We start from the raw sequence: 26,298 nt of genomic DNA, 5'->3' as shown, positions 1-26,298 counted from the left end.
AAGGAATGTAGCTACAATACTGAACAAATTAGTTTAACAAAAAGAGCATTAGAACATTAGGAACATTAGAAAGTATCATATAAGAAAAGTGAAATGCCGGGCGCAGGTGGCTCACGCCTGTAATACTAGCTACTCAGGAGGCTGGCTGAGATCTGAGGATCGAGGTTCAAAGCCAGCCCGGGCAGGAAAGTCTGTGAGACTCTTATCTCCAATAAACCACCAGAAAAGTGGAAGTGGCGCTGTAGCTCAAGTGGTAGAGCACTAGCCTTGAGCTAAAGAGCTGAGGGATAGCTCTCAGGCCCAGAGTTCAAGCCCCATGACCGACCAAAAAAAAAAAAAAAAAGAAAGGAAACGTGAAGTAAACCAGGCACCAGTGGCTCACGTCTGTAATCCTAGCTACTCAGGAGGCTGAGATCTGAGGATCGTAGTTCAAAGCCAGCCTGGAAAAATCTGTGAGACTCTTATCTCCAATTAACCACCAGAAACTGAAAGTGGTGCCATGGCTCAAGTGGTAGAGTGCTAGCCTTAATCTGAAGAGCTCAGGGCAGCACCCAGGCCAATTTCAAGCCCCATGACCAAAGAAAAAAACAAAAAACAACACAACAACAAAAAAAACTGCTGGCACAATAGAAACTACGATTTACTGAACTTTCATTCTATGCCAGAGAAATAACATATATTACACATTCATTTCCTTTAGTAACTCTGCAAAAATAGTTGTATAATCCTTATTTCACAGATGAGGAAATGGAGTTATGTTGAAGATCAGCAGAAAAGCAAGAATAAAAATCTAGGTTTTCCTATCTCCAAAAAAATTATGTCTCCTATGACAGAGAAATTTCTGAGGATGTGACTAATTTTTTTTCTTGGGCAATACCAAAATAGTACAGCTATACATTCAAGACCCTGAATACTTTTATAAATTTAGCCTTACTGAGCTTGTGTGTGCTTTCAAAAAAAGGTACCTAGAGACTGTTAATCATAATCATTATCTGCTTAGAAATTCTGCTGGGGAAAGATAGTGAGATCACTGATGGGAACAAAAAGCAGCTGTATTTGTTCCATTTTAAGAATTTTATCTAAGCCGGGGCACAGGTAGCTCACTCCTATAATCCTAGCTACTCAGGAGGCTGAGATCTGAGGATCACAGTTCAAAGCCTGCTCAGGCAGGAAAGTCCGTGAGACTCTTATCTCCAATTAACCACCAGAAAACCGGAAGTGGTGCTTTGGCTCAAGTGGTAGAGTGCTTGCCTTGAGCTGAAGAGCTGAGGGAGGACAGTGTCCAGGCCCAGAGTTCAAACTCCAAAACCGACAAAAAAAAAAAAAAAAAAAAAAAATCTTCTTTAGGATTAGCCAAGAAACAACAGGATCTCAGAGCCATTAGCCCCTGCTTCAGCATCCCTGGTTTCAGTCAGTTGTCATGAAGCTGACTAGAAACCAGCTTCAGGCTAAGATTCAAACTAGGTTTATAGTTAGCTTCTTATATCAGTTAAAAGCAATTTTACAGTAATGTGAAATAACTAGTAAGTGCAGCTTCTAAAGCTCATTTCAGACTTAGGAGAATAATAGCTGCCAAGTCCTGTTGCTAAACATATAATAAAATCTGCAGGATTCTCCTATTATTCTGGAAAAAAATGTGATGAGGGTCATTTCTGTGATGAATCCAAGCGTTCCTGGAAAGTTTGACTATTGTGAGACTAATGTAAGGTGCTGAGTTACTACTCTAGTTTAATCAGAATTGCCTCAGCAATTCCCATAAGGAAATACATCTATTGTTATGGGGAGCTCAGGGAAATGCACCTATGTCCAAAACAACATTTTCTTCACTGTTAATGTTTCTTATGTATTTTAGTAATTTAATGTAGTATTTCTTGTGTAATATGCTACACATACATTAAGTATAATAAAAACTTATTCAGTATTATTTAAAATGGTAATATGAATTTATTAATCTGTCTTGGGCCTAAAACAGATTGTTCTGGGGCTGGGAATGTGGCTGAGTGTAGAGTGCTTGCTTAGCATGCATGATGCCCTGGGTTCAATTCCTCAGTACCACATACACAGAAAAACGCAGAAGCAGTACTGTGGCTCTAGTGGTACAGTGCTAACCTTGAGCAAAAAAAAGCTCAGAGACAATGCCCTAGCCCTGAGTTTAAGCCCCAGGACTGGCAAACAAAAACAAAAACAAAACCAGATTGTTTTAGACAAACCAGGATAAAATGTTTGTGTAATGATACTTTACTGTATTCAAAGGAATTTGTGGTCATTTGCATGCATACCAGTCCTGGGGCTTGAACTCTGGGCCTGAGTGCTGTCTCTGAACATTTGTGCTCAAGGCTGGTGCTCTACCACTTGAGCCACAGCTCCCCTTCTGGCTTTTTAGTGGTTAATGGGAGGTAAGTCTCACAAAACCAGGCACCAGTGGCTCACACCTGTAATCCTAGCTACTCAAGAGGCTGAGATCTGAGTTCTTTCAAGTGTGAGATACAAACTAAACAGAAAATGTGACTAATTCTTTAAATATAATCACCACATCTCTTTTTTCTAATTTAAAGCTTATTCTTGTCCTTTTGTAAGAACAGAATCATTACCTGTAAAATAATAAGGTAAGAGGCAGCTGTGTCCAAATCCTGAGCCATTAAACATTCTTCAAACAAGTCCTTAGGGTTTCCAACAGCTGCAAAAAGGTAATTCCACAGGGCATATTCAGTCTTCCTAGCACAATGTACAACTGTTTGCAGGAAAAGGGGGAACTCGGTGATAAACTTTGCCACAGTGGGAAGTAGTGGGTCGGGAATAGGTTCCCGTGAGGTAGCTTCTTCTTCTAGCACTTCATGGAGCATGAGCTCCAGCACATGAGGAAAGTAAGGTAATGCAGCACAGGACTGAGCCAGAAGCAAGGCTTGCTCCCCAAGGTTTCTAACCAGAAGTTGACGTAGAATGTGGTGGAGGTAGATCTGGGAGGTTCTCTCCACAACACAGAAAGGGAAGAGCACCTCCAGATGCTCCCTAGCACTGTTCCGAGTGTACAAAGAATCATAGAGTAAAGTGTCATTAACAGCACCAAGGACCAATGCATCTTCAAAGAGAACTGCCAGGGGGTAAATGTTGATATGGAAAGGCAGCATGATCCGCTGGGACAAGAAGGAATGGGGCTTGCGATGATCCCTAGGGAAGAGTGGAAGCCAGACTTTCATCCCTGCACCGCCACAGCTCAGCCAGAGGGCCTCTAGAAGATGACGTTTTTGTTTATTTGCTCGACATGTTGTCCAGACATTTTCAACAGACTGGGCAAGTACAACAGGAGGACAGAATGGCAGCTGGAGAAGGAACAAAAGAATTGTTTTTAAGTTCCAGATACTAATTTATTAGGTCTTTCAAAATGACAGCATGATAGCATGACATTCTTTATGGAAAAGTAGGAACATTTATTTAAATTTAGAAAAATATTAGAACCCTCCCTTTCAAAGTATATCCATTGAAATCTAAAAATTAAAAAATCCCATAAACAATACCTTATTTTCTCACCAGAATTTGTAATCAAGTTGAATGTAAGGCTTATTATTTTGGGACCGTATTGTCTTTCATTCTTTACAAATAGTCTTATACTCCAAGTCTTAAAATCAATTGTATATATTTTGTTTCCAAATCATGAGACATTAATCTCCTCTTAATATCTTTGTATGTGTGTGTGTGTGCACTTGTGTGTGTGCACGTGTGCACATGCACATGCACAAGGGTACGCCAGTCTTGAGGCTTGAAATTGGGGCCTGGGTGCTGTCCTCGAGCATTTGTGTTCAAGGTTGGTGCTCTGCCACATGAGCCACAGCTCCGCTTCTGGCTTTTAGGTGATTAATAGGAAGTAAAAGTCTCACAAATGCCAGGCACCAGTGGTTCATGCCTATAATCCTAGCTAATCAGGAGACGGAGATCTGAGAATCATGGTTTGAAGCCAGCCCAGGCAGCAAAGTCCATGAGACTCTTATCTCCAATAAACTACTTACTCAGAAAAGGCTGGAACTGGCAATATGACTGATGTGGTAGATCACTAACTAACCTTGAGTAGAAAAATCTCAGAGATGATGCCCACGCCCTGAGTTCAAGCCCCATAAGTGGCAAAAACAAAACCAAAACAAAAAAAAAACAGTTTCACAAACTCCTGTCTGAGCTGGCTTTGAATTGCAGTCCTTAGATTTCAGCTTCCTGAGTAGCTAGAATTACAAGTGTGAGCCACTGGTACCTGGCCTCTTAAAATCTTTTATTTTAGCCAGGCACCAGTGGCTCACACCTATAATCCTAACTACTCAGGAGGCTGAGATCTGAGGACTGCGTTTGAAGCCAGCCCAGGCAGAAAAGTCCCTGGTGAGACTCTTTTCTCCAATTACCACTCAAAAACAGGAAGTGGCACTGTGGCTTAAGTCAAGTGGTAGAGCGCTAGCCTTGAGCACAAAGAGGCTCAGGGATGGCCCCGAGTTCAAGCCCCACAACTGACAAAAAAAATCTTTTATTCCTTCATCCATCTCATACATTCTTCATGTCAAGAAACGACTTGCACTTTACTCACAAGTTTCCTTTGGTTAGGGTTACTGTCCTTCTCCCGAATCTGAGGGCCTGACCTATCCCTCTGCATCATGATGAGCTGTCCTGCAAGATTCAGCATTATGCTCTCTGCATCACGAGCCTGAAATTCATACAAAGTAATTATTTATGCTAATTTGTGGGTTTCTGCACACACATCCCAGCCCCAATCCATAAGGTATACAGATTGAACAGCAACATATTCTGAGACTGTACTATATACAGCCATTCTGCTAGGCTTTCTAGCTATGGTGGAACAAGGCTTAACATAATACAACCAATCAACAATATCAGTAACATATACCTGAGAGAAGAACTAAATTATCCTGAAGAAACAAAAAGAACTTCACAAGTTCATAAAAATGAGAGATCAACCTGAGGGTATGAATGGGAAGGGTGAAAATGGAGGAGAACAATGGAAGGGATGACACTGACCAAGAAGCACTATACTTGTAACTCTGTAAACCACTTTAAAAAATCATGATGTCCATATTGTAGCCACTAGCCACATATTACCAATGAGTACTTGAAATATGAATAATCTAATAGGAGATGCGAATGTAAAATATACACCGGTGGCAAAGATTTTCATATTAAAAATAAAGTATCTTTAAAAAATAGATTCTGGCAATCTTGCTTGCATAGCTAGAAGACATTTAAAGGATGAAGTGGGACTTGGAAGATTAGGAAATCTTACATGAGTGGAAGGGAAAAGGTTAATATTCTAGTTAATGCATAAAATATAAAATGAGCTAGGACAGAAATGTTCTGTTGGGAAAGAGAAAATAATGTAGTCAGACTACAAATATTATGAAAATAATACTAGATGGCAAAAGACCTTTGAGAAGTATAAATAAGGCCAGCCCATGCAAAAAGAGTAGGGTATGGATCAAGTGGTATACTTGCACTGGTTGGCTAGTGCTAGGCCCTAAATCCAAACCTAGTACCATTCCTTTTCCCCAAAAGTATGGCAACTGTAAGGGCAAGGCACTTAGATCACAGCAAAATGTAGCTAGATGGTAGAGGGAAAATGAACACATACACATATGACTCAAAAGTGCTTACAAGATTATTTCTATAGTACAGTGGTTATCACATTTACCTCATGAATTAGCTTACCTATTAGATTTGGTTGTTATGGCCTTTTGCCCATGTTATTCCCTTACAGCTCTCCTACAGATAGTCCTGCATTCTGTTTTCTTGTGGTATAACCTAGAGTAATCCTCTCTATAATTCCTGTGAATGAAAGATGACTCTAAACACCTGATGTGATTTAGGTTCAATGTTTTTGGTAATAATTCTTCACATGAACTTCATATTATATCACCCCAGGAAACAGCACATCTAGTTTTTCCACTTTTACTGATTCTATGATTAATAATGGTTGGGTATCATGATCTGATCTCTTCATAGTGAAGTTTCATACAACAGTGATCATTGCTAACTCAGTAATTTCTTTCTTGGGGCTGTAAAAGTTACTTTTTAAAATCTTTCACATTCCTTCTACTTTTGTTTTAGAGGGGGTGGTGCAGGTACTTGGGCATGAACTCAGGACCTGGCTGCTATCCCTTAGATTTTTCATTCAAGGCTGGTGCTCTACCACTTGAACCATACCTCTACTTCCAGATTTTTGCTGATTAACTGAAGATAAAATTCTCACAGGCTTTGCTGCCTTGGCTGGCTTTGAACTATGATCCTTTGATCTCAACGTCCTGAGAAGCTACAATTATAGGAGTGAGTCACCAGTGTCCAGCTTACATCTTTTAACTGGTATATAAAAGCCAACTTTCTTTGCCAGGTGTGGTGGCTCAAACCTGTATTCCTAGCTCCTTAGGAAGTGAGATTAGAGAACAGAAATTCAAGGCTAGCCTGATCAGAAAAGTCTGTGAGATTCCCTATCACTTAATGGCTCTGTGCAAGAGTGCAGAGCTACAAAGGCAACACAATGGCTGTGTAATATAGTGTATGCCTGTCATTCCCAGGGACATAGAAAAATACAAGTAGAGAATTAAAACCTAGGTAGGCTGAGTACAGAGACCCTACCTTGAAAATAAAGCAAAAAGGGGCTCAAGATGTGCCTCAAGTGGTAGAGCACCAGCCTTACAAGTGGTTCAATCCCCAATATTCCCAACAAACTACCCACCCCAACCCAACTTCCTTTTCTCAACTAGGACTATCTGGTTACCAAGGTAAAATTTGCAGAAAAATAAACTAAGTTTCTGCAAAAGAAAGGGAGCACAGGACAAATAGTTAGGCAGCTGAAAAATTTGAGCATATATATGAAAAGTCAGAGACTGAAGGCAAAGTCATGGAATGACAACTGTCTGAAAATTTTAGGGTCATTACATGGAAGGAAAATTTGCTTTTATTATTTCTTGTTTCAAAGAACAAAGAATGGATAAGCAATTAAAATCAAGCTTTTTAGTGAAGTAGTTCAATTTTACACTACTGTATAAAGTAGTTCATTTTCCATTACTGTATAAAGTGTTTAAAGGAAGGTCCTCAATAAGAAATAAAAGGTGAATAAGCATGGTCGTGGATGATAATCTACAAAGAATTTTCCACTGACAGTAGACTCAGTTGACATGAAGTTTAAAAAGTGCAAATATAGCGGCTGGGAAGGTGGCTCAGTGGTAGAGCGCTTGCCTTGCATGCCTGAGGCCATGGGTTCGATTCCTCAACACCACATAAGCAAAAAGAAAAAAAGCCAGAAGTGGCGCTGTGGCTCAAGTGGTGGAGCGCTAGCCTTGAGCTGAAGTGGTAGAGCGCTAGCCTTGAGCTGAAGAGCTGAGGGACAGCGCCCAGGCCCAGAGTTCAGGTCCCACGACTGGACCCCCCCCAAAAAAAAGTGCAAATATAATAGAAGGGATCCTAAAATAGGAAATTAGGTCCTGGTAGCACTAGATTACTTCAATCAGAAACTATGGAATAATACTTTAACTAATTATGGAGTCTTCGATATTCTAAATTCATTCCCATCTCCCCTAACACCATTCACTAATCCTTACGATGGCCTCCCAGCTGTTCTCCCTTGATGCAGTTTTGTTCCATTTCAGTTTATTTTCCTCCTCATAGAATAAACATTATAAGCTTAGCTCTAATAATATCCAACTTTAATCACTCTAATTTTAAATTCAAAGACTAAAGTTACTAATATCATATGTAAGATTCACACTTTCACACTCCATGTGTTTAGTTGCTCTAAACGTTTGCTAATTCCTTTTGTGTGTCATGTGCCCTCTTGTCTGTGGGCCTCACTGTGCTCTGTGCCTGAAATTCTCCTTTTTTTTTTCTCTATATTGCAATTTAGTGGTACAGAAATCACTTAACTGTTCAAATTACATCTAGTTTGTGGTATTTGGTCTTGATAATCTATACTTTTTGGTATACAGAAAAACAATTAATTATTCATATAACTTAATGTTGAACAGAATCCATTGTTTAGTTGGCCACTAAAACTCAGGATAGCATCATATAAGGTACATTTTTAGATAGTATTTAGATGTTAAATAAATAGTTCCTAATATTAACTCAAAACACTGAAGACTGAGATGTAAATTCCAAAGAGCTCTGATAGTGGTATGGTACCTGTTGTGGCATTTTCAAGGTGATTCCATTCTCTGTACTCACTGATGTCAGAGTGACAGATACTACAAGGAAAGGATGAGGAATGTAGCGTGACATGGAGACCTCCTGAAGAACCTGAATACCAGCAGTAGTATTTGAACTATAAAAACAAAAGAAATCCTCATAGGTCAATAATAATGTTAACAAGGTTGCATTTTTTCTTTTCTTTTGTGCTACTAATATAGAGGCATGATAGATTTCATGAGTATGCAATAACCAAATATCTTTTACTATTATCCTCTGATCTCTAAATAGTCTCCAATATGAATTAGCAATGTTGAAAATTCCAAAAACCACATATCAGAATAAGAAGCAAAATAATGACATTGAGCGAAGGAAAAAAAAAAAATCCAGGGAAGAAGTTACAAGAACAGATATATTTAAGGGGTTGTGGAAGGATGAAGATTTAAACACCTAGGGTGGACATGTGTTTTAATTTTCACCTCTAGGATACTTCCCAATAATTGTGCTACTTCAGCAAAGACATACTTCAGTACAATTAAACAAACACCTCGCAAAACAAAATAAAACTCAAAAGGTATAGTTCTAAATGCTCCAAGATGACTAAGTACCAAGAAGAATATAAGGCCACATATAGTAGGACCTTTGCCCTGCTCCAGACTATAGCCATCAAGGGCAGTGGAAACGTGACTCTGCCGAGGACATGTCTCTTAAAGCCTTAAGCTATGGAACCACTTCAAATTTCTCCAAGTGTCTAGAATACTAGGATACTAATTAGTCTTAAGGATGTCAAAAATATACATAATTGTTTATTCAGTCATAACTTTCCCCTCTCCATCAAATGAACCCAGAGAGAAATAAGCTGCAGATATTACTGCAGGCTATTTCTTTCTTTCATAGCTACTATACAATTATACTAATAAAACTCCTTATGGGTAGACATATGAAGAGAGGAAGGGGGGAATATAGTCATAAAATTCAATGCATTTCCATGTACTGTATTATAAACTGATTAGCTGAATGTAACTCCATTGTAACTACTTTAAAGATAATAGAAAACAAACAAAAAATTCCTTATATTGAAACTAAATATAAAGGTATAGGAAATGTTTTAAGAAAATTTTAAAAAAGGAAATATGATAAATAGGTACAAATGTGATATATTCTATAACTTACCCATCAGATTTTCTTTCAATACTGTAAAGGCAAATTGAACAGTCTGCTCTAAATACTATTACCATGTCCCGGAAGACACTAAGCAGTAATGTTTCTGCTTGTGCCTTGGTGACATGAGCAAAAGCATTGTCCAGATTGGATGTTCGTAAGTATACTCTGAGCTGAAAAAGACAAAAATGGCAATCCTAAAAACAAGATGGTTAACCAGGGATATCTAAATACTATAGTCATGCTATTTATTTTTTTAATCTATAGATTTATCCTTAACATCCAAGTAATTGTATTTTGGCAGGCTATGTTCATTTTTACACATAAGCAAAATATGGTTATCAAAACTAAGAGATGTACAAGCACTGGTGACTCATGCCACAATCCTAGCTACTCAGAAAGCTGAGATCTGAGGATTGTGGTTCAAAGCCAGCCCAAGAAGGGAAATCCATGAGACTCATCTCCAATTAACCACCAAAAAGCTGAAAGTGGGGCTATAAGCTCAAGTAGTACAGCACTAGCCTTGAGCTTTTAAAACAATTCAGGACCCAATTTCCAGGCCCTAAGTTCAAGCCCCAGGACAGCATGCACATATGCACGCATGTATGCGTGCACACGCACTCACACGTGTGCACAAACACAAAACACACACACACACACACACACACACTCCCTGCCTGCCCCCCCCAAACAAACCTATGAGACATTCCTTTTAGACTAACATATTTACACTTCATATGAGACTAGCCGTTTTTTTTTTGTTTTTATAGACAAGCTCTCACTATGTAGCTAAGGCTAATCTCTAACTCCAGAGTGCTAGGATAGAAAAGATTTAATAAGTTCAAATTGTTACTTTACAAAAAAAATTCAAAAAGAAAAGAAACAGTAATGACTAAAATAAGCTAAAGAACTGATTAAAAAATAAAATGTTGCACCGGGCGCTGGTGGCTCACTGAGGATCGCGGTTCAAAGCCAGCCGGGCAGGAGAGACCGTGAGACTCCTATCTCCAATAAACCACCAGAAAACCAGAAGTGGTGCTGTAGCTCAAGTGGTAGAGTACTCGCCTTGAGTTGAAGAGCTGAGGGACAGCGCCCAGGCCCAGAGTTCAACCCCACGACCGACAAAAAAAAATAAAATAAAATGTTGGACTGGGAAGGTGGCTCAGTGATAGAGCGCTTGCCTTGCATGCCTGAGACCCTGGGTTCGATTCCTCAGCACCACATAAGCAAAAAGAAAAAAAAGCCGGAAGTGGTGCTGTGGCTCAAGTAGTAGAGCGCTAGCCTTGAGTTGAAGAACTGAGGGACAGCGCCCAGGCCCAGAGTTCAGGCCCCACGACCGGACTCCCTCCCCCCCCAAAAAATTAAATAAATAAATAAAATGTTTTGTTCAGTTTTCAACAAATTATTTAGCTTTAAAATATAAAAAGCAATTAAGCAATTATTTCTTAGAGGAAAATAAAACTTACCTCTTCCTGGCGATCACTTATGTTATAACAAGCAAGGACCATAAAATCATTCCACCATGCTAAGCCACCAGTCACAATCATATTTTGCTCCTTAAAAGAAAATTAAAAAACATAACAACCTTAATTATCTTACCAGAAATTATAAGAATGTAGTTTAAAATATTCTTAAGCAGACATAAAAGCTCATATTTCTTTCTGCTTTAGTCTCTCTCTTAAATGATTACTCTAACAGCTTTATTAATAATATTTCATATCCCATTTTTAGACATTTCTAAGCTGGGTAAAGTGGCTCACACCTGTAACTTTAGATCTGAGAATACTGTTTCAGAGCTAGACCAGTCGGAAAGTCTAAGACTCTATTAACCAACAAAATGCCAGACTGGAGGTAAAAACACCAACCAATAACCCAAATCCCTGAGTTCAGGTATGGGGCCAGAATAACAGCAAAAAAAATTTTTTTAATTAAAAATGACAAGTATTTCTGAGTTTTCTTTTTTTTGGGGGTGGGGGGGTTCGGTCATGGGGCCTGAACTCTGGGTCTGGGTGCTGTCCCTCAGCTCTTCAGCTCAAGGCAGCATACCACTTGAGCCATAGTGCCACTTCTGGCTTTTTTCTTTTTTCTTATGTGGTGCTGAGGAATCAAACCCAGGGTCTCATGCATGCAAGGCAAGCACTCTACGACTGAGCCACCTTCCCAGCCCCAGACAAGTATTTCTGTAAGTAACTAAATACATCACTCAAAATAATGGAACTGAAGGAAGAGGTAGGGTTGGGGGAAAGAGGAAGAGTAAAAAGGTGTGATATCAATCCAGATGCATTTACTGTACTTATAAACTGACATGCTGAATGGTAATCCCTTTGTACAACTAAAGATTAAAAAAAAAAAACAACTGAGTGCCAGATACTGTTATTATTCTCTTATCCAAAAGATCATGGTTTAAATTTTTACTTTATTGTTAATCAGATTAGTAACTGAATTCTAATTTCTTTTTTATCAAATGGTAAGGAATGGCCAAATCCTCACTGCATTGTTGTGAAGATGAATGTAGGGATATATGTAAAAGCACATCCAAGTGCCTAGTACACACAAGGCACCTATTATATGTTCTCTTTTCCTCTCATTTGAGAAAAAGTCTACTTGTATGTATATGTACGTTCATATCACATCACAGTGAATGACTTCAAATTTTATCATACCTGATAAAAAATGTCACCTACAACCTTGAAGACATTAACTCTTCAAGCTAAAGAATTTTTACCCATCTTAAGAAATATTAAAAACCACCTATTTCAACAAAAGATCCTTTGTGAAAATATCAAGTACTTTATCAAAATGCCTTATCGATATTATCCAATATCAATTCCCAGTATTTGTGTTTCTCTTTAAAGTAAAACAATGACTTACTCTATAGTCACTTCATATTAGCTTATAATTGTGAAATTGGATTTTATTTCAAAAAGACTAACCTGAGTAATGTTTCCAAAAAGTTTCCATTTTTTGGTGAGTAAAGAGTAATGTGCGAAACCAAACTTGCCAACCACAGCAATGTTCTGTCCAAGTTTATCAATAGCTGAAAACTATAAAAAAAAATTAATAACTTTTCCTTGTTAAATGTGCACATTTTTTAGGTATAAAGTGCTTATTAATATAAGATGAATAGACGATTAACTAAATACTTTCAAAGTGAATTAAATACAAAATGCTAAATTTAAAAATACAAATATTTATAGTAATACTTTATACAAAATTAAATATGATAATACAAAGACTTAATATTTTACTCTTATCAATACACACAGTGAAGGTCTCTCAATTCCCAGTATGAACTGCAACAACATCAATAAAATAACTCACCCGTATAGGCCAATTGCTTTCTAGATAGGTACTGGAAATCTACAGAAAATAACACATCAATTTTGTAAGACTTATGAAATTAAACTTATAAAATTAAAGCATTAACTTATCACAATATGAGACTCGGCTTCTATAGGGTTTTCTCAACTAATGGCTTATTAGAAGAGCGCTTGGAATTTACATTTATCTATGAGACAGTACTTCGAATCTCACATCAGGCCTTCCTCTTTTTTTCATGCTTGTAATATTAAACAAAATAAACACAAACTAGCAAGACTTTTTTTTTTCTTTTAGAAAAGCAGACATGATAGCAGTTATGAATTATATAAATGAACAGTTTGGGTTTGCAGAGATCTCTGGAAAACCTTATCTAATAAATTATAGCCTTAGAAACAATTTTGGTTTTAAACAGAAATATCTTTATTACCTGTATATTTTTCTGATAAATAATGCTTACAAAGTTAAAACATAGGGGGATTGGAAGGTGGCTCCATGGTAGAGTGCTTGCCTTTCATACATGAGGCCCTGGGTTCAATTCCTTAGCACCACATAAGCAGAAAAAAACTTAAAACATAAAAACATATGAAGTACAAACTGACATTAAGTTGCTTAGCAACAACCACTGATATGCTTTTATTTTTTTAAAAAAGTATCCATAAACATATATGGCTATATATTTAAACTACTCCTTCCTTCTCTACTCATCTATAATCTGCAATACTAGTGGGTCTGATTTTTCCTATGTCTCTTCCATCTTTGTACAGGTGTCTTTGTATTGCACGAACAGAACTTTTAAGCTTAGAGTACTAGACTTCACAAATTTTAGCTATATAGACTCGGATCTCTGTATTAGCCTATTAAAAGTTTTATTAAGCACTGGGTAGCAATGGAGTATAAATTAACAGACTAGAACAAAGAGAATCTTCCATTCCTGGAATTAGAAATGCCTTAATTTATTCAAATTTATTTTACTTTTACTCAAGAAAAATGGTCATTAAAAAAAAATGCCAAACCAAAAGCATAACAAAATCATTTACGTTGTTTGCCAACTGTCTGTGAAGAATCAAGTAAAAATAATATGTTAAAAACCTCTGTATTATCCATGATAAAATTAATTCAGACATCTAGTAAGTTAAAATCAAACTAAATTAATAGTTTTTAGTACATTAGAAAGTTCTTACTCACAAAGCTTGTTCAAAGAAGCCTAGCCTATAGAATTAGAGACAACAGTCTCATGATAGATGTTTAAAGAATGAGTAACTTACATTTTAACAAACCTGCTAAACTTTTCAGGCCAATTAATAAAATTCACCATGACAGGCAAAATTAGTTTAGAATAAAGGTAAAATGGTAATGACTGAAAGTTAAAAGCAATTCTCTACTAGGCTATAAGTGGATTTTTTTTTTGTAAATTAAGATATAACAATAGCTGAGCACTGGTGGTTCATGCCTATAATCCTAGATACTTAGGAGTCTGAGATCTGAGGATTCCAACTAACAGTCAGTTGGGCAATAAAGTCTGTGAGATTTTTTTTTTTGTCGGTTGTGAGGCCTTAACTCTGGGCCTGGGCACTGTCCCTAAGCTCTTCAGCTCAAGACTAGCACTCTACCACTTGAGCCACAGCGCCACTTCCAGCTTTTTCTACTTATGTGGTGCTGAGGAATCGAACCTAGGCCCTCATGCATGCAAGGCTAGCACTCTACCACTGAGCCACCTTCCCAGCCCAAGTGTGTGAGATTTTTATCTCCAATTAATCACCAAAAAGCCAGGAGTAGAACTGTGGCTTAAGTGTTAAGAATGTTAGCCTTGAGTAAAAGAAAAAAAAAAGCAAAAGCAAAAAACAACCCAAACCAAAACCACCACCACCAACAAACAAACACAACTCAAAAACCTGATAGCCCAGACCCTGAGTTCAAACCCTAAGAATAGCACCAGAAAAAAGAGAAAAGAAAAATAACAATAGTTCACATAAAGGATTTAACAGATATATCTACATATAACTGCCACCACCCCGCAAATCTGTGATACCTAAAAAGCAATCCTAACATCATTAGTACTTATAAAACAGCTGGACAGATAATGTAGGAGCTAGAAGCTCACTACAAAAATGGGTTTCAACATAGTTGAAGCATGGGAAGCAAAGTGAAATCTTTTCACATGATCACACTGTAATGAATATCTGCAGGAGAAAATTAAACTGCCAAAGTCTATAAAGTATTATAAATTACAAGTGGTATATTTATGTTCAAAACTCAAGATGTAAGGTTTAACATTCAGTGTTATTTTTCATGTTTAGATTCATGTTTTATGTCTGAAGATGTTATAAAATACAAAACAAAAATCTTATATTTTTCTTGGTATCACCTTTATTGGTACATGTATCATCTGAACTTTGAACTAACTACCCAATCTTAAGAGAGAAAATGGTAGAAGGAAACAGGCAGCTAAAAATAACAAGAAACTCATAAGTGCACACTCAGGGCACATAAGTCATGCCACATCAGTAGAAAAGGTACAAAAAGAATCTCCATCCTTCTTACTAAAGGATTTGCCAGTTTCTATTACATTGAACCTACCATCTTTTAAAAGTAATTCTGCAAAAGAAACTTGACTTCTTGTCTGTAAGAAAACTATCTTCTTAGATTTATCTGTGTCAAATTAAAAAAAACTGACAAGCTAGGTGCCAGTGACTCACGCCTGCCATAATCCTAGCTACTTGGGAGGCTGAGAACTGAAGATGGCAGTTCAAAGCCAGCCTGGGCAAGGAAAGTCCCTGAGACTCTTATCTCCAATAAAACATCAGAAAACTGGAAGTGGTGCTGTGGCTCAAGTGGCTCAAGTGCTCAAGTGGTAGAGCACTGGCCTTGAGCTGAAGAGCTCAGAAACAGCACCCAGGCCCAGAGTCCAAGCCCCATTACTGACTAAAAAAAAAAAAGAACCTGAAGAATGAAATAACCTTAAAAAAAACAACAACAAACTGTTGACACCACTAACATAGTCCCTGATACATTGTAGGTTTTTATCTCTGACATTTTGTGAAGATTATTCTTTTCAAAAAGAACCAGATTATATAACCAATACCTTCAAAGCGAGACAATAATGATTAATGAACTTTTTGGATATTAATGTAATTTACACGACATGAAAAAAGGTTAAAATAAAAGGTGGTCCAAATAGTAACACAGTCTAAAACTAGGCTTTAAATTAAAAAAAAAAAACAACAATCTCACACTGTATTCCATTACTTTCTAAATTTGTAATTAGAAAAACTAAATTAAAAGAATAAAAATAAAGACGTTATTTATACTGCCAGTTAATAATCTTGTTTATTCTGCCGGTTAACTGTGTATATGTTTTGTTTTAGCTAAAAAAAAAAACTCACTGACACAGAATCTTCTTCTAATCTAGAAGCTAGAAGATAGAAGGTTTAAACAAACAAACACACAGCACTATAGATGAGGAAGAGAAAGAGCAGCAGAGTATGCTGAAGCTTATTTGATGAAATTTAAGCTATACAATAAGCATACAAAGTATAAGTAACATAAAAAAAACACCTTTGATGAAGGATGTGGTTTGATCCTAGAAAAGAGGCTCTGTTATTGAAAGGGGAATTAAACTAGGCACCTATATTCTTGTAAAGTCATTGCTGGCTGAAAAGCTTGTATTTTATAGATCCCTGTAAAGACCACCGCTGAGAGACTACCACTCTGTACGGGCAACTCCAAGTAAAAACATGGTCAAATGGGATGATTCTAAGTTTTAGCTCAGGGTTGGTAGTATATTATATGTTTCAACACTTAGTACCTATATTTTAAAATTCACTAAACTTGTTACTTTAAAGCGATCACAGTAAAGCTAGGTCTGCCACTACTCTCTTGTGTGGTACTAGACAAGTAACATTAAACTTTCCTGTGCCTCAGTTTCCTCATGTATAAAATCCAATTGGACTATATGACCACTAAGGTCCTTCCAGCTCTAAAAATTCTATGAATCTATAGTAATTTAATTGCGTTGGGAGTATAATTGTGGCATTATTTTTAAGGAAACTGAAAAACCTAAGCAAACTCATATTTTAAAAGTTCATCTTTCTAAATATCTCTTGCTATTTAATAAACAGAATCATAGAAGAATCTTGCTAATACGTGTCTAGGATCCTAAAAGTGTTGTATGCTACTGTTTTGGAGTCCTTCATAAATGGCTAAGAATCACTGAATTTTTGAACTGGAAGGAAATTCAATATTGTTATTGCCTGATGGATTTTTGAGTTCCAGACCTACCTTCTTTGATCCTCTGCTCTACTTGGCTCTCTGGTAACACAGACCTGGCTAGGCAGAACTGGCATTGATGCTAGGTCAGTGTAGAATGAATAGTTCAAAGTATGGGAAAATGAAAATAGCAGAGAAATGGCTATAGGAGAGAAGGGAGCAGTGGAAAATTTTAGTCAAGGAAGTAGCTGATGCAGTTTTATTTAAAAATTGTTACTAATTATAAAATGGTATGTACATTTTTGATTCTATGAATTTATTAATGTAAGCTATACATTTTACTGTTTACCACATGTCAATGCAGGAGATAGTTCTCCTTCAACCCTTTACTGGATGACCATTTTTCTGTCTCATATTAGCTCTACCCAAAATCAACTAAAAATAATCTGAGGTAAACTAGATGTATAAGCACAGAGAGAAGCTGGCAAAGGATTATAAAAATAGAAACTAAATAGACCTAAAAGAAATTGGATGGGTGGAACACACATATAATCTTAGTATTTGGGGAGACTGAAGGAGAATCAGAAGTCTGAGGCCAGTGTGGACCACATAGTGAGTTCAAGGTCAGATTAGGCCAAGCAAACAAAAACCAACACACACTCGTGCGCATGTACACACACACACAGATAAGAAAAGAAAGTGACCACAAGTAAGTAAATCAAGAGTAGGAGCTAATATATTTTGGTTCCAAAGGGGAAAACAAATCATTCAGGACTTAAAAAACAAAAAAAACCCTGCGAGTTCTTTTAAAAAATAGTTATTAACAACCAAGTTCTAGAATGATTTGGGTACACTGTCAGGTGATTAACATTAATGTGACCCAATTAATGAGGACAGCTGCACAAGGTACTAATCAAAATTACCACTCCCTATGCAATGGTTACACTTTTACCTCTGTGAATGCATAGAACTAGATTAAACAAAAAAGGAGGCTCAGCTAGGCACTAGTGATGATACACTATCTACTCAGGAGGCTGAGATCTAAGGATCATGGTTTGAAGCCAGCCCTGGCAGGAAATGTCTGTAAGATTCTTATATCCATTAAAAGCTGGAAGTGGAGCTGTGGCTCAAGTGGTAGAATAACTGAGCAACTAGCTCTGAGGAAAAAAAAAAAACTCAGTAAGAGTGCTCAGGCCCCAAGTTTAAACCCCAGGATTGGCACAAATAAAAATAAAACAAAACAAAACAAAATAGGCAACTGAAATTTTCAATGAGGGGACAAAACAAATTTCTACTTACTGATCCTATTGGATTTAATACTGATTAAAGTATATTCTGTATCAAATGGAAAGAAAAAAAGATAAAAGCACAGAAAAGTGTAAAAGAAATGTAATAGTTAAAAATTCTGTTTCCTGAACAGGCAAAGTACTTAGAAAAATCTGTTCCAAATGATATCTTACCAAGAAATAGATCACTAGTAATTGGTAAGTGAACACTTACCTGTACAACATGCCAATGTCGATGTCCAAGTAAAGTGCTTAAACCCTGAGACTCAAAACCTCCATCTGTAAATGGGCTCTTTTCTCTGCTGGGCTTCAGCTGGGAGTGTGAAGAACTCTTGGGGTTCTGGGCTTGTGATGCCTCACCACAGTTCAAGTATAAGCGATCCTCTCCCTGAAGCAATACCTGCTCTTGGTTACTCTAGACAGGGAAAGAGGAAGAAGAAAGAAAAAGGATAAAAATCAAATACAAGTAAGAACCTTAGGCAGGGAAACTAAGTAATATGCTGACTTAGTTTTATTACAGAAAATGGACCATGTATCAATGCTGATTTTCTTCACAGAAGACAAAGACTAGATAATCTCAGCACTCTTTCAAAGAATAGGTTATATCTTAGTGATTGTTTCTCAGCATAAATATAGTTTTTGCTAAAGTGTTTTACCATACATAATTGTAAACATGCTCAGATTTACAGTTGTTATAGCAGTATCTTTTCATTAATCCAAAACAAAAAAATCTTACACTGAAAACTGAATTATAACTTATTGTTTCTAATTTAAAATTAGTTTCCCAAAAAGCACACATCAATGGTAAGAAAACATTGTGTCAAAGATATGTCTGTGTATATGCCATGTACCCACATGGCAAAAAGAAAGTAGATTAAAAACAGGGATAGTTGAATGCTAGACGATCTCTAAAGCATGGGGGAAGAAGAAAGTAGGATTTAAGTATGTAGTTTGGGTACAGAAAATGTGACCAATCCTTTAGTAAATGCCTGGCTAGTGTCAAGAACTATGTAAGATGGTAAGAATATTCAGACAAATAAGACAGTTCCTGCCTTTAGGTTTTATACCCTGGTTTTCAATGAGAAGGTAGGGAGATTCTTAATTAACATTTAAGTCAGAGAGGCAACCTACCTCTTCCCATTTTAGTCCAAATACTGTTCTGACATAAAACTCAAGGGCACGTTAAAGTTATTATTTGGGATGGAGAAGGCCAGAAAACAATAACAACAACAAACAACAAAAAACTATTTTTGTTTTTCTAGAAATCCTTAATTTTCTAGTGTAGTAATAGTATCTCAGATCCAGGTTATTTTTACATTATTTTTCAATAGGTTGTAAATTATAATTAACTTATTACAGCATCTTTCAAAAAGGCACTGATAATAGGCATTGAGATATGTAACCCTAACATACAACCTACATTACCATAATCATACTATTACTTTACAACAGTAATATTACAACAGTAATTACCATATAGTATTACAGCTGTATAAGCACCAGGCATTATTTTGGGGCAATGTTTCCCACAGCAGGTTCCTAGACACAGTTCTTCTTCAAGGTGTTCCTCAAAGTTGTTGGCTGAGTGAGCATGGGAAACATTGCTTTTTATATTAATTCCTAGCTTTCCATGATAGACATGAGCACATCTGAGATTGTGGATTTTAGAATAAACAAATCTCTACAGTTTAATTTAAAGACTTAAGATTCTTCTTCAAAATCTCACATTTTAGCTCAGGATGGCATTGAATTCTGATCTTCCTGATTCAGCTTTCTGAGTGCTGAGATAATGGGCACATACTGCCATTCCCAGCTTCAAAACTTTTTTTTTCCTATACTATAGAACTGCTACCAATATTTCTTATGACTAGTGTTTAATAGAACACACTTTAGGAAATCCCATTCAGATAAAGACTAAATTATTCAAGCTATTTAACACATAAATGTTGCTTGCAGCCCTATTTTGTTTTTAAAAAAAAAAAATCAAAGGAACCCAAAGCATGTTTAGAAATAATACTGTAGCATATACTTACATCACATTTTAAAAAAATACATAAAAGCAGCATGCTAATTTGGGGAGGGCATTAAATATCCATAGCCATAAAGAAATGTCTGAAGTTCTAACATGAATGACATTACAGAAATAGAGCACCTACCATACAAGGGTTTACAGTAAGTACACTCTTGATAAACTGAAACAGCAGAATGCTAGGCTGTTTAATGATATTCCTGATGTCAGCATCAATGTCAGTGGGTTGAGAAGTAAATCCGCTGATTACCCATAGGTGATAGCCTTCTGCACCCCAGCTCTTGGAGGGAGGAGAAGGGAGAAAAGAAGTTAAGACAATAAAATATTCTTACTACCCCCTTCTACTTTTAGTTAATAACAGAAACAGTATCTGAACTAATCAATGACATTATTGACTTCTGAAGGTTGACAAAACTGTGAGAAACCATGCAGAAAAAAATCACTTCTTCTAGTATATCTTAGCTATCTCCAGAGAAAACCCCCAATCAATATCCTCTATCTAGAAAATGAAAATGCCAAGTACTATTCTTAGCTTAAAGTTCAGAATCCTACCCCAGAACCATCAACTGTTTTCTGTAACTTCTCCATCAATTTACTTTACCAATCTCTTAAGTACAAAGAAATTTCTTATTGAAAACAACCCAGGTTTATCAGCAGAAGTTTAGCACAGAAGTACCTACAACAGATATGGTTTTGAATAGAGCAAAGAATGTAAGATAGTTTATATTCCAGCGTGGCTTCTTCTTATATGACTTTAACCAAGCTATCTGGTGTCTTAAGGTATAAGTTTCTTCCTCTGTAAAATTAAAAGGTCCAAATAAATTTCTCCAAGTTAATTTAGTTTGGATAGTTTTCTGATTCCTTTTTTTCCCCCAGTAGAGTTTAAATTCAGGGCCTTGTGCTTGATAGGACTTATTTTTATTACTTGAGTCATGCCTCTAGCACCTCCTTTTTTTTTTTTTTTCTTTTTTTTTAATTTAATTTTATTTTATTTGTGAACATACTGTACAGAGGGGTTACAATTACATGGGCAGGATAATGCGTACATTTCTTACCAAGCATTGCAGCCTCCTCCTTTGGTTTACCCTTCACATTCCTTCCCAGCCTCCCCCCTCCCCCCCATCCTTTTTTTGTTTAAGTTACTTTTCAGACCTTACCTATGATATTCTTGCAGTTGAGATTACAGAAGTGAATCTCCGTGGCTGATTTGTTTGTTGATAGTGGGTCCTGCTAATTTTTTCCCTAAGCTAACTTAACCCTAAGATTCCCAAGTTCGCCTCCCAAGTAATTGGGATGTCAGGACCACACCTGGTCCTATGAGAGTATTTTTTTTTTTTTTTAGATTAGCAATTTCCAATCTGTGAGCCAAGAAAATGGAAATGGATTAGGTTTCATGACCTCTAAAATTTTTTTAAATCTAAAACAAGTTTAACCATTCCCCAAGGATAAACTTGCACAAGCAAAATCAATTTTTAGTTTGTGGCTGAAAAAGGCTCATAACACTGGCTGTTACATGCCATTCAGAAACACTAAATATCAGTTACAGAAACACCAGCTAAAGCTGAAACTTAATTTTAAGTCATGGAGGCAAGTTACCAAAAGTAACCCACAGTGGTTCTAACTCCTAGCAAAAGCCAGTATCAGAAAATGTCTTTCTTTGTAAAACAAAGAAAAGAGGGATGAAACCTCATAGTCACTTTTTATCAGGATGGCAACCTCAAGGGCCTATAGTAAGAAAATGTTTTATGTAATGATAATGGTTCTAAGCCAGGAGCAGTGGTACATAACTGTAATCCCAGAACTTGGGGAAGCTGAGGCAAAAACATTAGAAGTTCGAGGTCAACCTGGGCTACATAACGTTTTTTGGTTTTTTTTTTGGCCAGTCTGTTGGCTTGAACTCAGGGCCTAGGCACTGTCCCTGAGCTTCTTTTGTTCAAGGCTAGCATTCTACCACTTGAGCCACAGTGCCATTTGCAGCTTTTTCTGTTTATGTGGTACTGAGGAATCGAACCCAGGGCTTCATGCATGCTAGGTAAGCATTCTACCATAGGCCACATTCCCAGCCCTGAATTTTTTTTTCAAGGTAGAGGTTATATTTCATTTTTTGCCTCAAAACTCTGGAATATAGGTAAATAACAACAGTTACTATAAAGGTCTTTTGTGTACATCTATAAAAAATTTTCAACCAGGCGCCAGTGGCTCACACCTGTAATCCTAGCTAGTCAGGAGGCTGAGATCTGAGGATCATGGTTCAAAGCCAGCCCCGGCAGGAAAGTCCATGAGACTCTTATCTCCAATAAAACCACTAGAAAACCAGAAGTGTACTGTGGCTCAAGCATTAGAGCACTCACCTTGAGCTGAAGAGCTGAGGAATAGCGCCCAAGCCCTAGAGTTCAAGCCCCACAACTGACAAAAAAAAATTTTCAAAATATGTTTAAGTAATATCCTTCCAGGAATAATGTCCAATTTACTTCACTTTATGTTGAAAGACAGAACGCCATGAGGAATGTGTATCAATGAGTCACACAAAGGAAGTATGCTCTGAAATAAGAAGGACCTCATCTGAAGAGTTGTTTCCACAAAGATGACAAGAGGCTTACTGAACATATCTAAACATATTTAAATGCTGAAAATTCTGGAAGCCTCCCAAATGCATAACAAAGCAACACCTTTGCAGGCAAGGCATGGTGGTTTACTGATAGGCTAAGGCAAGTGAATCTGGATTATAAAGCGAACAGGCGTTATATCCCAAAACATTGTCTTAAAACAAAAAAAGTGGGGAGTGGGGAACAACTCAGGAAAATGGGAGAACAACAGAATGGCCTCATCTGATCTTCATGTATAATTCTATGGTGAAACTCTTTTGTACAATTACTATATACTAATACAAAAAGACACTTCTCACCAAAGTAAGAATTATATAAGGAAGAATCTGTTGAAACTAAAATGGCTTTTTTTTTTTTTTACCATCCTGAGGCTTGAACTCAGGGCTCAGGTGCTGTCTCTGAGGTTTACTTGCTAAAGACTAGCTCTCTACCACTTGAGCCACACCTCCACTTCTGGCGTTTCCGGTAGTTGTCTCACAGATATTCCTGCCCAGACTGGCTTTGAACCAAAATCCTTAGACCAATGTCAGAGGGAAAAGAAAGACAGATGTAAGGATTTTTTAGTCTGTGCCAATTTTTGTTTTTGTTAGTTGTGGGGCTTAAACACCGGCCCTGAGCTTTTTGGCTCAAAGATAGTGCTCTACCACTTTGAGTCACAGCACCACTTTCGGTTTTTGAGTGGTTAATTGGTTATGAGAGCCTCACAGGGTTTTTTCTGCTCAGGCTGGCTTCAACCCTTGATCCTCAGATCTTGGCCTCCTAAATAGCTAGGATTACAGTCATGAGCTACTGTGAGTGCCTAGAGCTAATTTTTAAAATATTTACCATAGAGTTGATCTTAAGGGGATCTTTTTTGGTACCATCAGATCTGTAACTGAAACAGAATAGAAAATTTGACAGTATTCCAATTATGTACAAAGCACATAATATTTAGCTTCAACTTAAAAAAATCCAATTAATTTTTCTCCTTAGACATACATATTTTTTCTCCTTAAAAATATATAACAGTGCACAAAGTTACAAAAAATACTGGTTATTATCATTGAAAGTACTGGTGTACTTAACAGCATCACATAGTTTGGGAAGATTATAGAAGCCATCTAGGGTAGTATATGATGGGGCAGTGATATAAACCTACAGGTAAATCTAAATGAAACCTATAATAGAGCTTTTAAATTTCTACTTGTTATTTATGTACATTGCTCTATTATTGAACTAGCTACTTAAAGGCAGAAGCATGTCTGAGTTAGCCTTAAATCTTAATAAAAGGTCATATATACGATATAAATAAATAAATATAAATCAATCTGTTTACCAATCTGGGAAAGTACATTGTTATTGAATTGTCAGTTAAAAGGGTAGATATTTGAAGAACCAATATAGTCTGGAAAAATTATTTCTGAACCTTACAAACTACTTTGGCTTAAGAGTAAAATTATGCAAAAGGGTAGCTCTATGACTGAAGATTTCTGTATATATGTATTGTCAGAGAGATAATAAAGTTATATTTGTCTTCATTACTTACGCAAAATCTCCTCCAAGTGTACAAAGCAGCTGGGCTCCAAACACACTCCATAGAGAAAGGCCACCATATTCCCAGGTCACTATCACAACACTATTGTCAGGAGACCATCTGATCAATTTAACAGCTCCTGTTTTGTTCCAAATGTCTGTTAAGAAATAATGAGAACAATTCATAATAAATGACTGCTTCCGAAATCTTTAGTATTTAATCTATACCTTCAAATTTAAATGAGTAGAAAGGCATGATTGCTTCAAATGGCATGAATTGCTCACATTAGGTTATTTAAAAGAAGACCACTATCTTGTCATTTAATAAGGAAAAAAACAGTGTATAAGTGATTTACAAGTGAAAGCTGTTTCTTTGGTTGTATGTGAATTAGTGTTTATAAAATTAAGATAAAACTGAATAAGCACTATGCTTAGAGAAAAACATATAAAGCCTTTATAAACTTTACACTGCATGATTGATAAAAATGTAAGGAGAAAATTTCCTGTTTTTGGTAGTGCATCAAATTATACCCAAAATGATTCTCTACACTGAAACTACTATGAATAAAGAATGTTTTGATTATTCAAGAAAATAAATACTTCAAAACAACCAAAAACACTGGGACAGAGCACTCTCTTCTTGAACTGATCTGACAAATGGCAAACTTTTACTATCACCTCTGATGATTCACACATGAATGGAAAAGGAAGAAGAGCTTAAACCTAAACCAGGAAGTCTATAAAAACTTCAGCTGTGAAGAGCTAATATCCATTGTATAAAAGGGAAAAAAAACCTGTTATTGGAAGGGAAAGAAATATCAACATTTCCAAGTTTCTATATATGGAAAGAAACTAAAGTTCTCCTGATAGTACCAAGCCATAAATCAGCCCTCATCTTGGTTTGTAATGAAGATGGTTCAAAAAACCAAAAAAATCTTTTTTTTTCCCCAAAAAAATACAACAAAGAGTTCCAGTGATCAGCAGAAATATAAAGTCTCTCTGGAAGAAGTAAAATGCAATCAGGATCCCAAAGCATTCATACAAATATCTTTTCAAAATACATAATCAGCTCTCAGTCAAAAATCCTAAAACACATTAACAAATGAGCAAGAAAACAAAGAACCAAGTCACAGAAGAAGCAAACTGACATAAGCACTTTTTAAAAAATTTACTTTATTTCTTTAATGTAATTTTATTGTTACTACTAAAATGTTGTTCAGAGGGGTTTACCATTTCATGTCAGATAATGAATACAATACTTATTTTGGACAATGTCACCCTTGCCTCAGCTTTCCCCTAGTTCTTCCTCTCATTCCTGCCCACAAGTTATACAGATCATTTTCTATAGTGTATACTTTATTGGATGTATTACTGGTAAAAATTTTCTCCCAGTCTGTTGGCTGTCTTTCTAGCTTAGCCACTATGTCCTTTTCTGTGTAAAACTTTATTTTGATGTAATCCCATTTGTCAAATCTCTCTCCTAGTTGCTATGCCCCTAAGTCTCTTTTCAAAAAGTTTCTACCTATACCTGTAAATTCTAATGTTTCTACAAAATGCTTCTTTAAGTGACAAGGTGATAGTTCTTGAGAAAAGAGAAAGTTGTATGCTAAGATCTATGGTAAGAATTAATCTTCCGTATGAAATTGCTATGAAAAAAAGTTTTGCTGTTGTACTTTAAGCTGTAAACATTATGGCCACAGTGTGAAATAAATGTATCATTGAAAGGGTGAAAGATATGAATAAAAAACATGTTGATTGACAGCAAGATGTTGCACCAGAAAGCACTGAAAAGACTGACAAAGAATCCTCTGAAACAACTAACTCATTTAAGAGATGATTACACAGATTTGGGAATTATTGTGAACTGAAAAGCTGAAAAGTATTATGGGTGACAGTGTATCTGCCAATAAAGCAGCTACTGCCACATTTCGAGTAGAGGTGAAAAAGTGGATCAAAGAGAAAGGCCATCCATCAGCAAGTTTTCAATTGCTGGAATAAGATATTCAAT

At 36.5% G+C, this 26,298-nt stretch overlaps 1 protein-coding gene across 5 annotated transcripts in view; it reads right to left on the bottom strand.

Moving 5' to 3' along the window:
* Ric1 (RIC1 homolog, RAB6A GEF complex partner 1) overlaps window positions 1-26,298 on the bottom strand; it is a 99,302-nt gene that overhangs the window by 16,399 nt on the left and 56,605 nt on the right. For 4 of the 5 annotated variants that reach the window (XM_042686928.1, XM_042686927.1, XM_042686930.1 and 1 more), the window contains exons 9-19: window positions 24,304-24,448; window positions 23,604-23,652; window positions 20,300-20,452; window positions 18,358-18,558; window positions 12,652-12,690; window positions 12,264-12,374; window positions 10,797-10,886; window positions 9,343-9,503; window positions 8,167-8,305; window positions 4,565-4,681; window positions 2,592-3,320 (exon numbers count right to left, since the gene is read on the bottom strand). In XM_042686928.1, the coding sequence (XP_042542862.1) occupies window positions 2,592-3,320; window positions 4,565-4,681; window positions 8,167-8,305; window positions 9,343-9,503; window positions 10,797-10,886; window positions 12,264-12,374; window positions 12,652-12,690; window positions 18,358-18,558; window positions 20,300-20,452; window positions 23,604-23,652; window positions 24,304-24,448 (1,934 nt within the window). The remainder of the gene's footprint in view (window positions 1-2,591; window positions 3,321-4,564; window positions 4,682-8,166; window positions 8,306-9,342; window positions 9,504-10,796; window positions 10,887-12,263; window positions 12,375-12,651; window positions 12,691-18,357; window positions 18,559-20,299; window positions 20,453-23,603; window positions 23,653-24,303; window positions 24,449-26,298) is intronic. The other variant, XM_042686931.1, reaches the window with a different exon arrangement.

This window comes from Dipodomys spectabilis, unplaced genomic scaffold, assembly GCF_019054845.1.
Source record: "Dipodomys spectabilis isolate Male_0828 unplaced genomic scaffold, ASM1905484v1 ptg000098l, whole genome shotgun sequence".
Taxonomy (NCBI): domain Eukaryota; kingdom Metazoa; phylum Chordata; class Mammalia; order Rodentia; family Heteromyidae; genus Dipodomys; species Dipodomys spectabilis.
The sequence above is the reverse complement of the archived record's forward strand: the minus strand, read 5'-3'. Positions and strand labels throughout refer to the sequence as shown.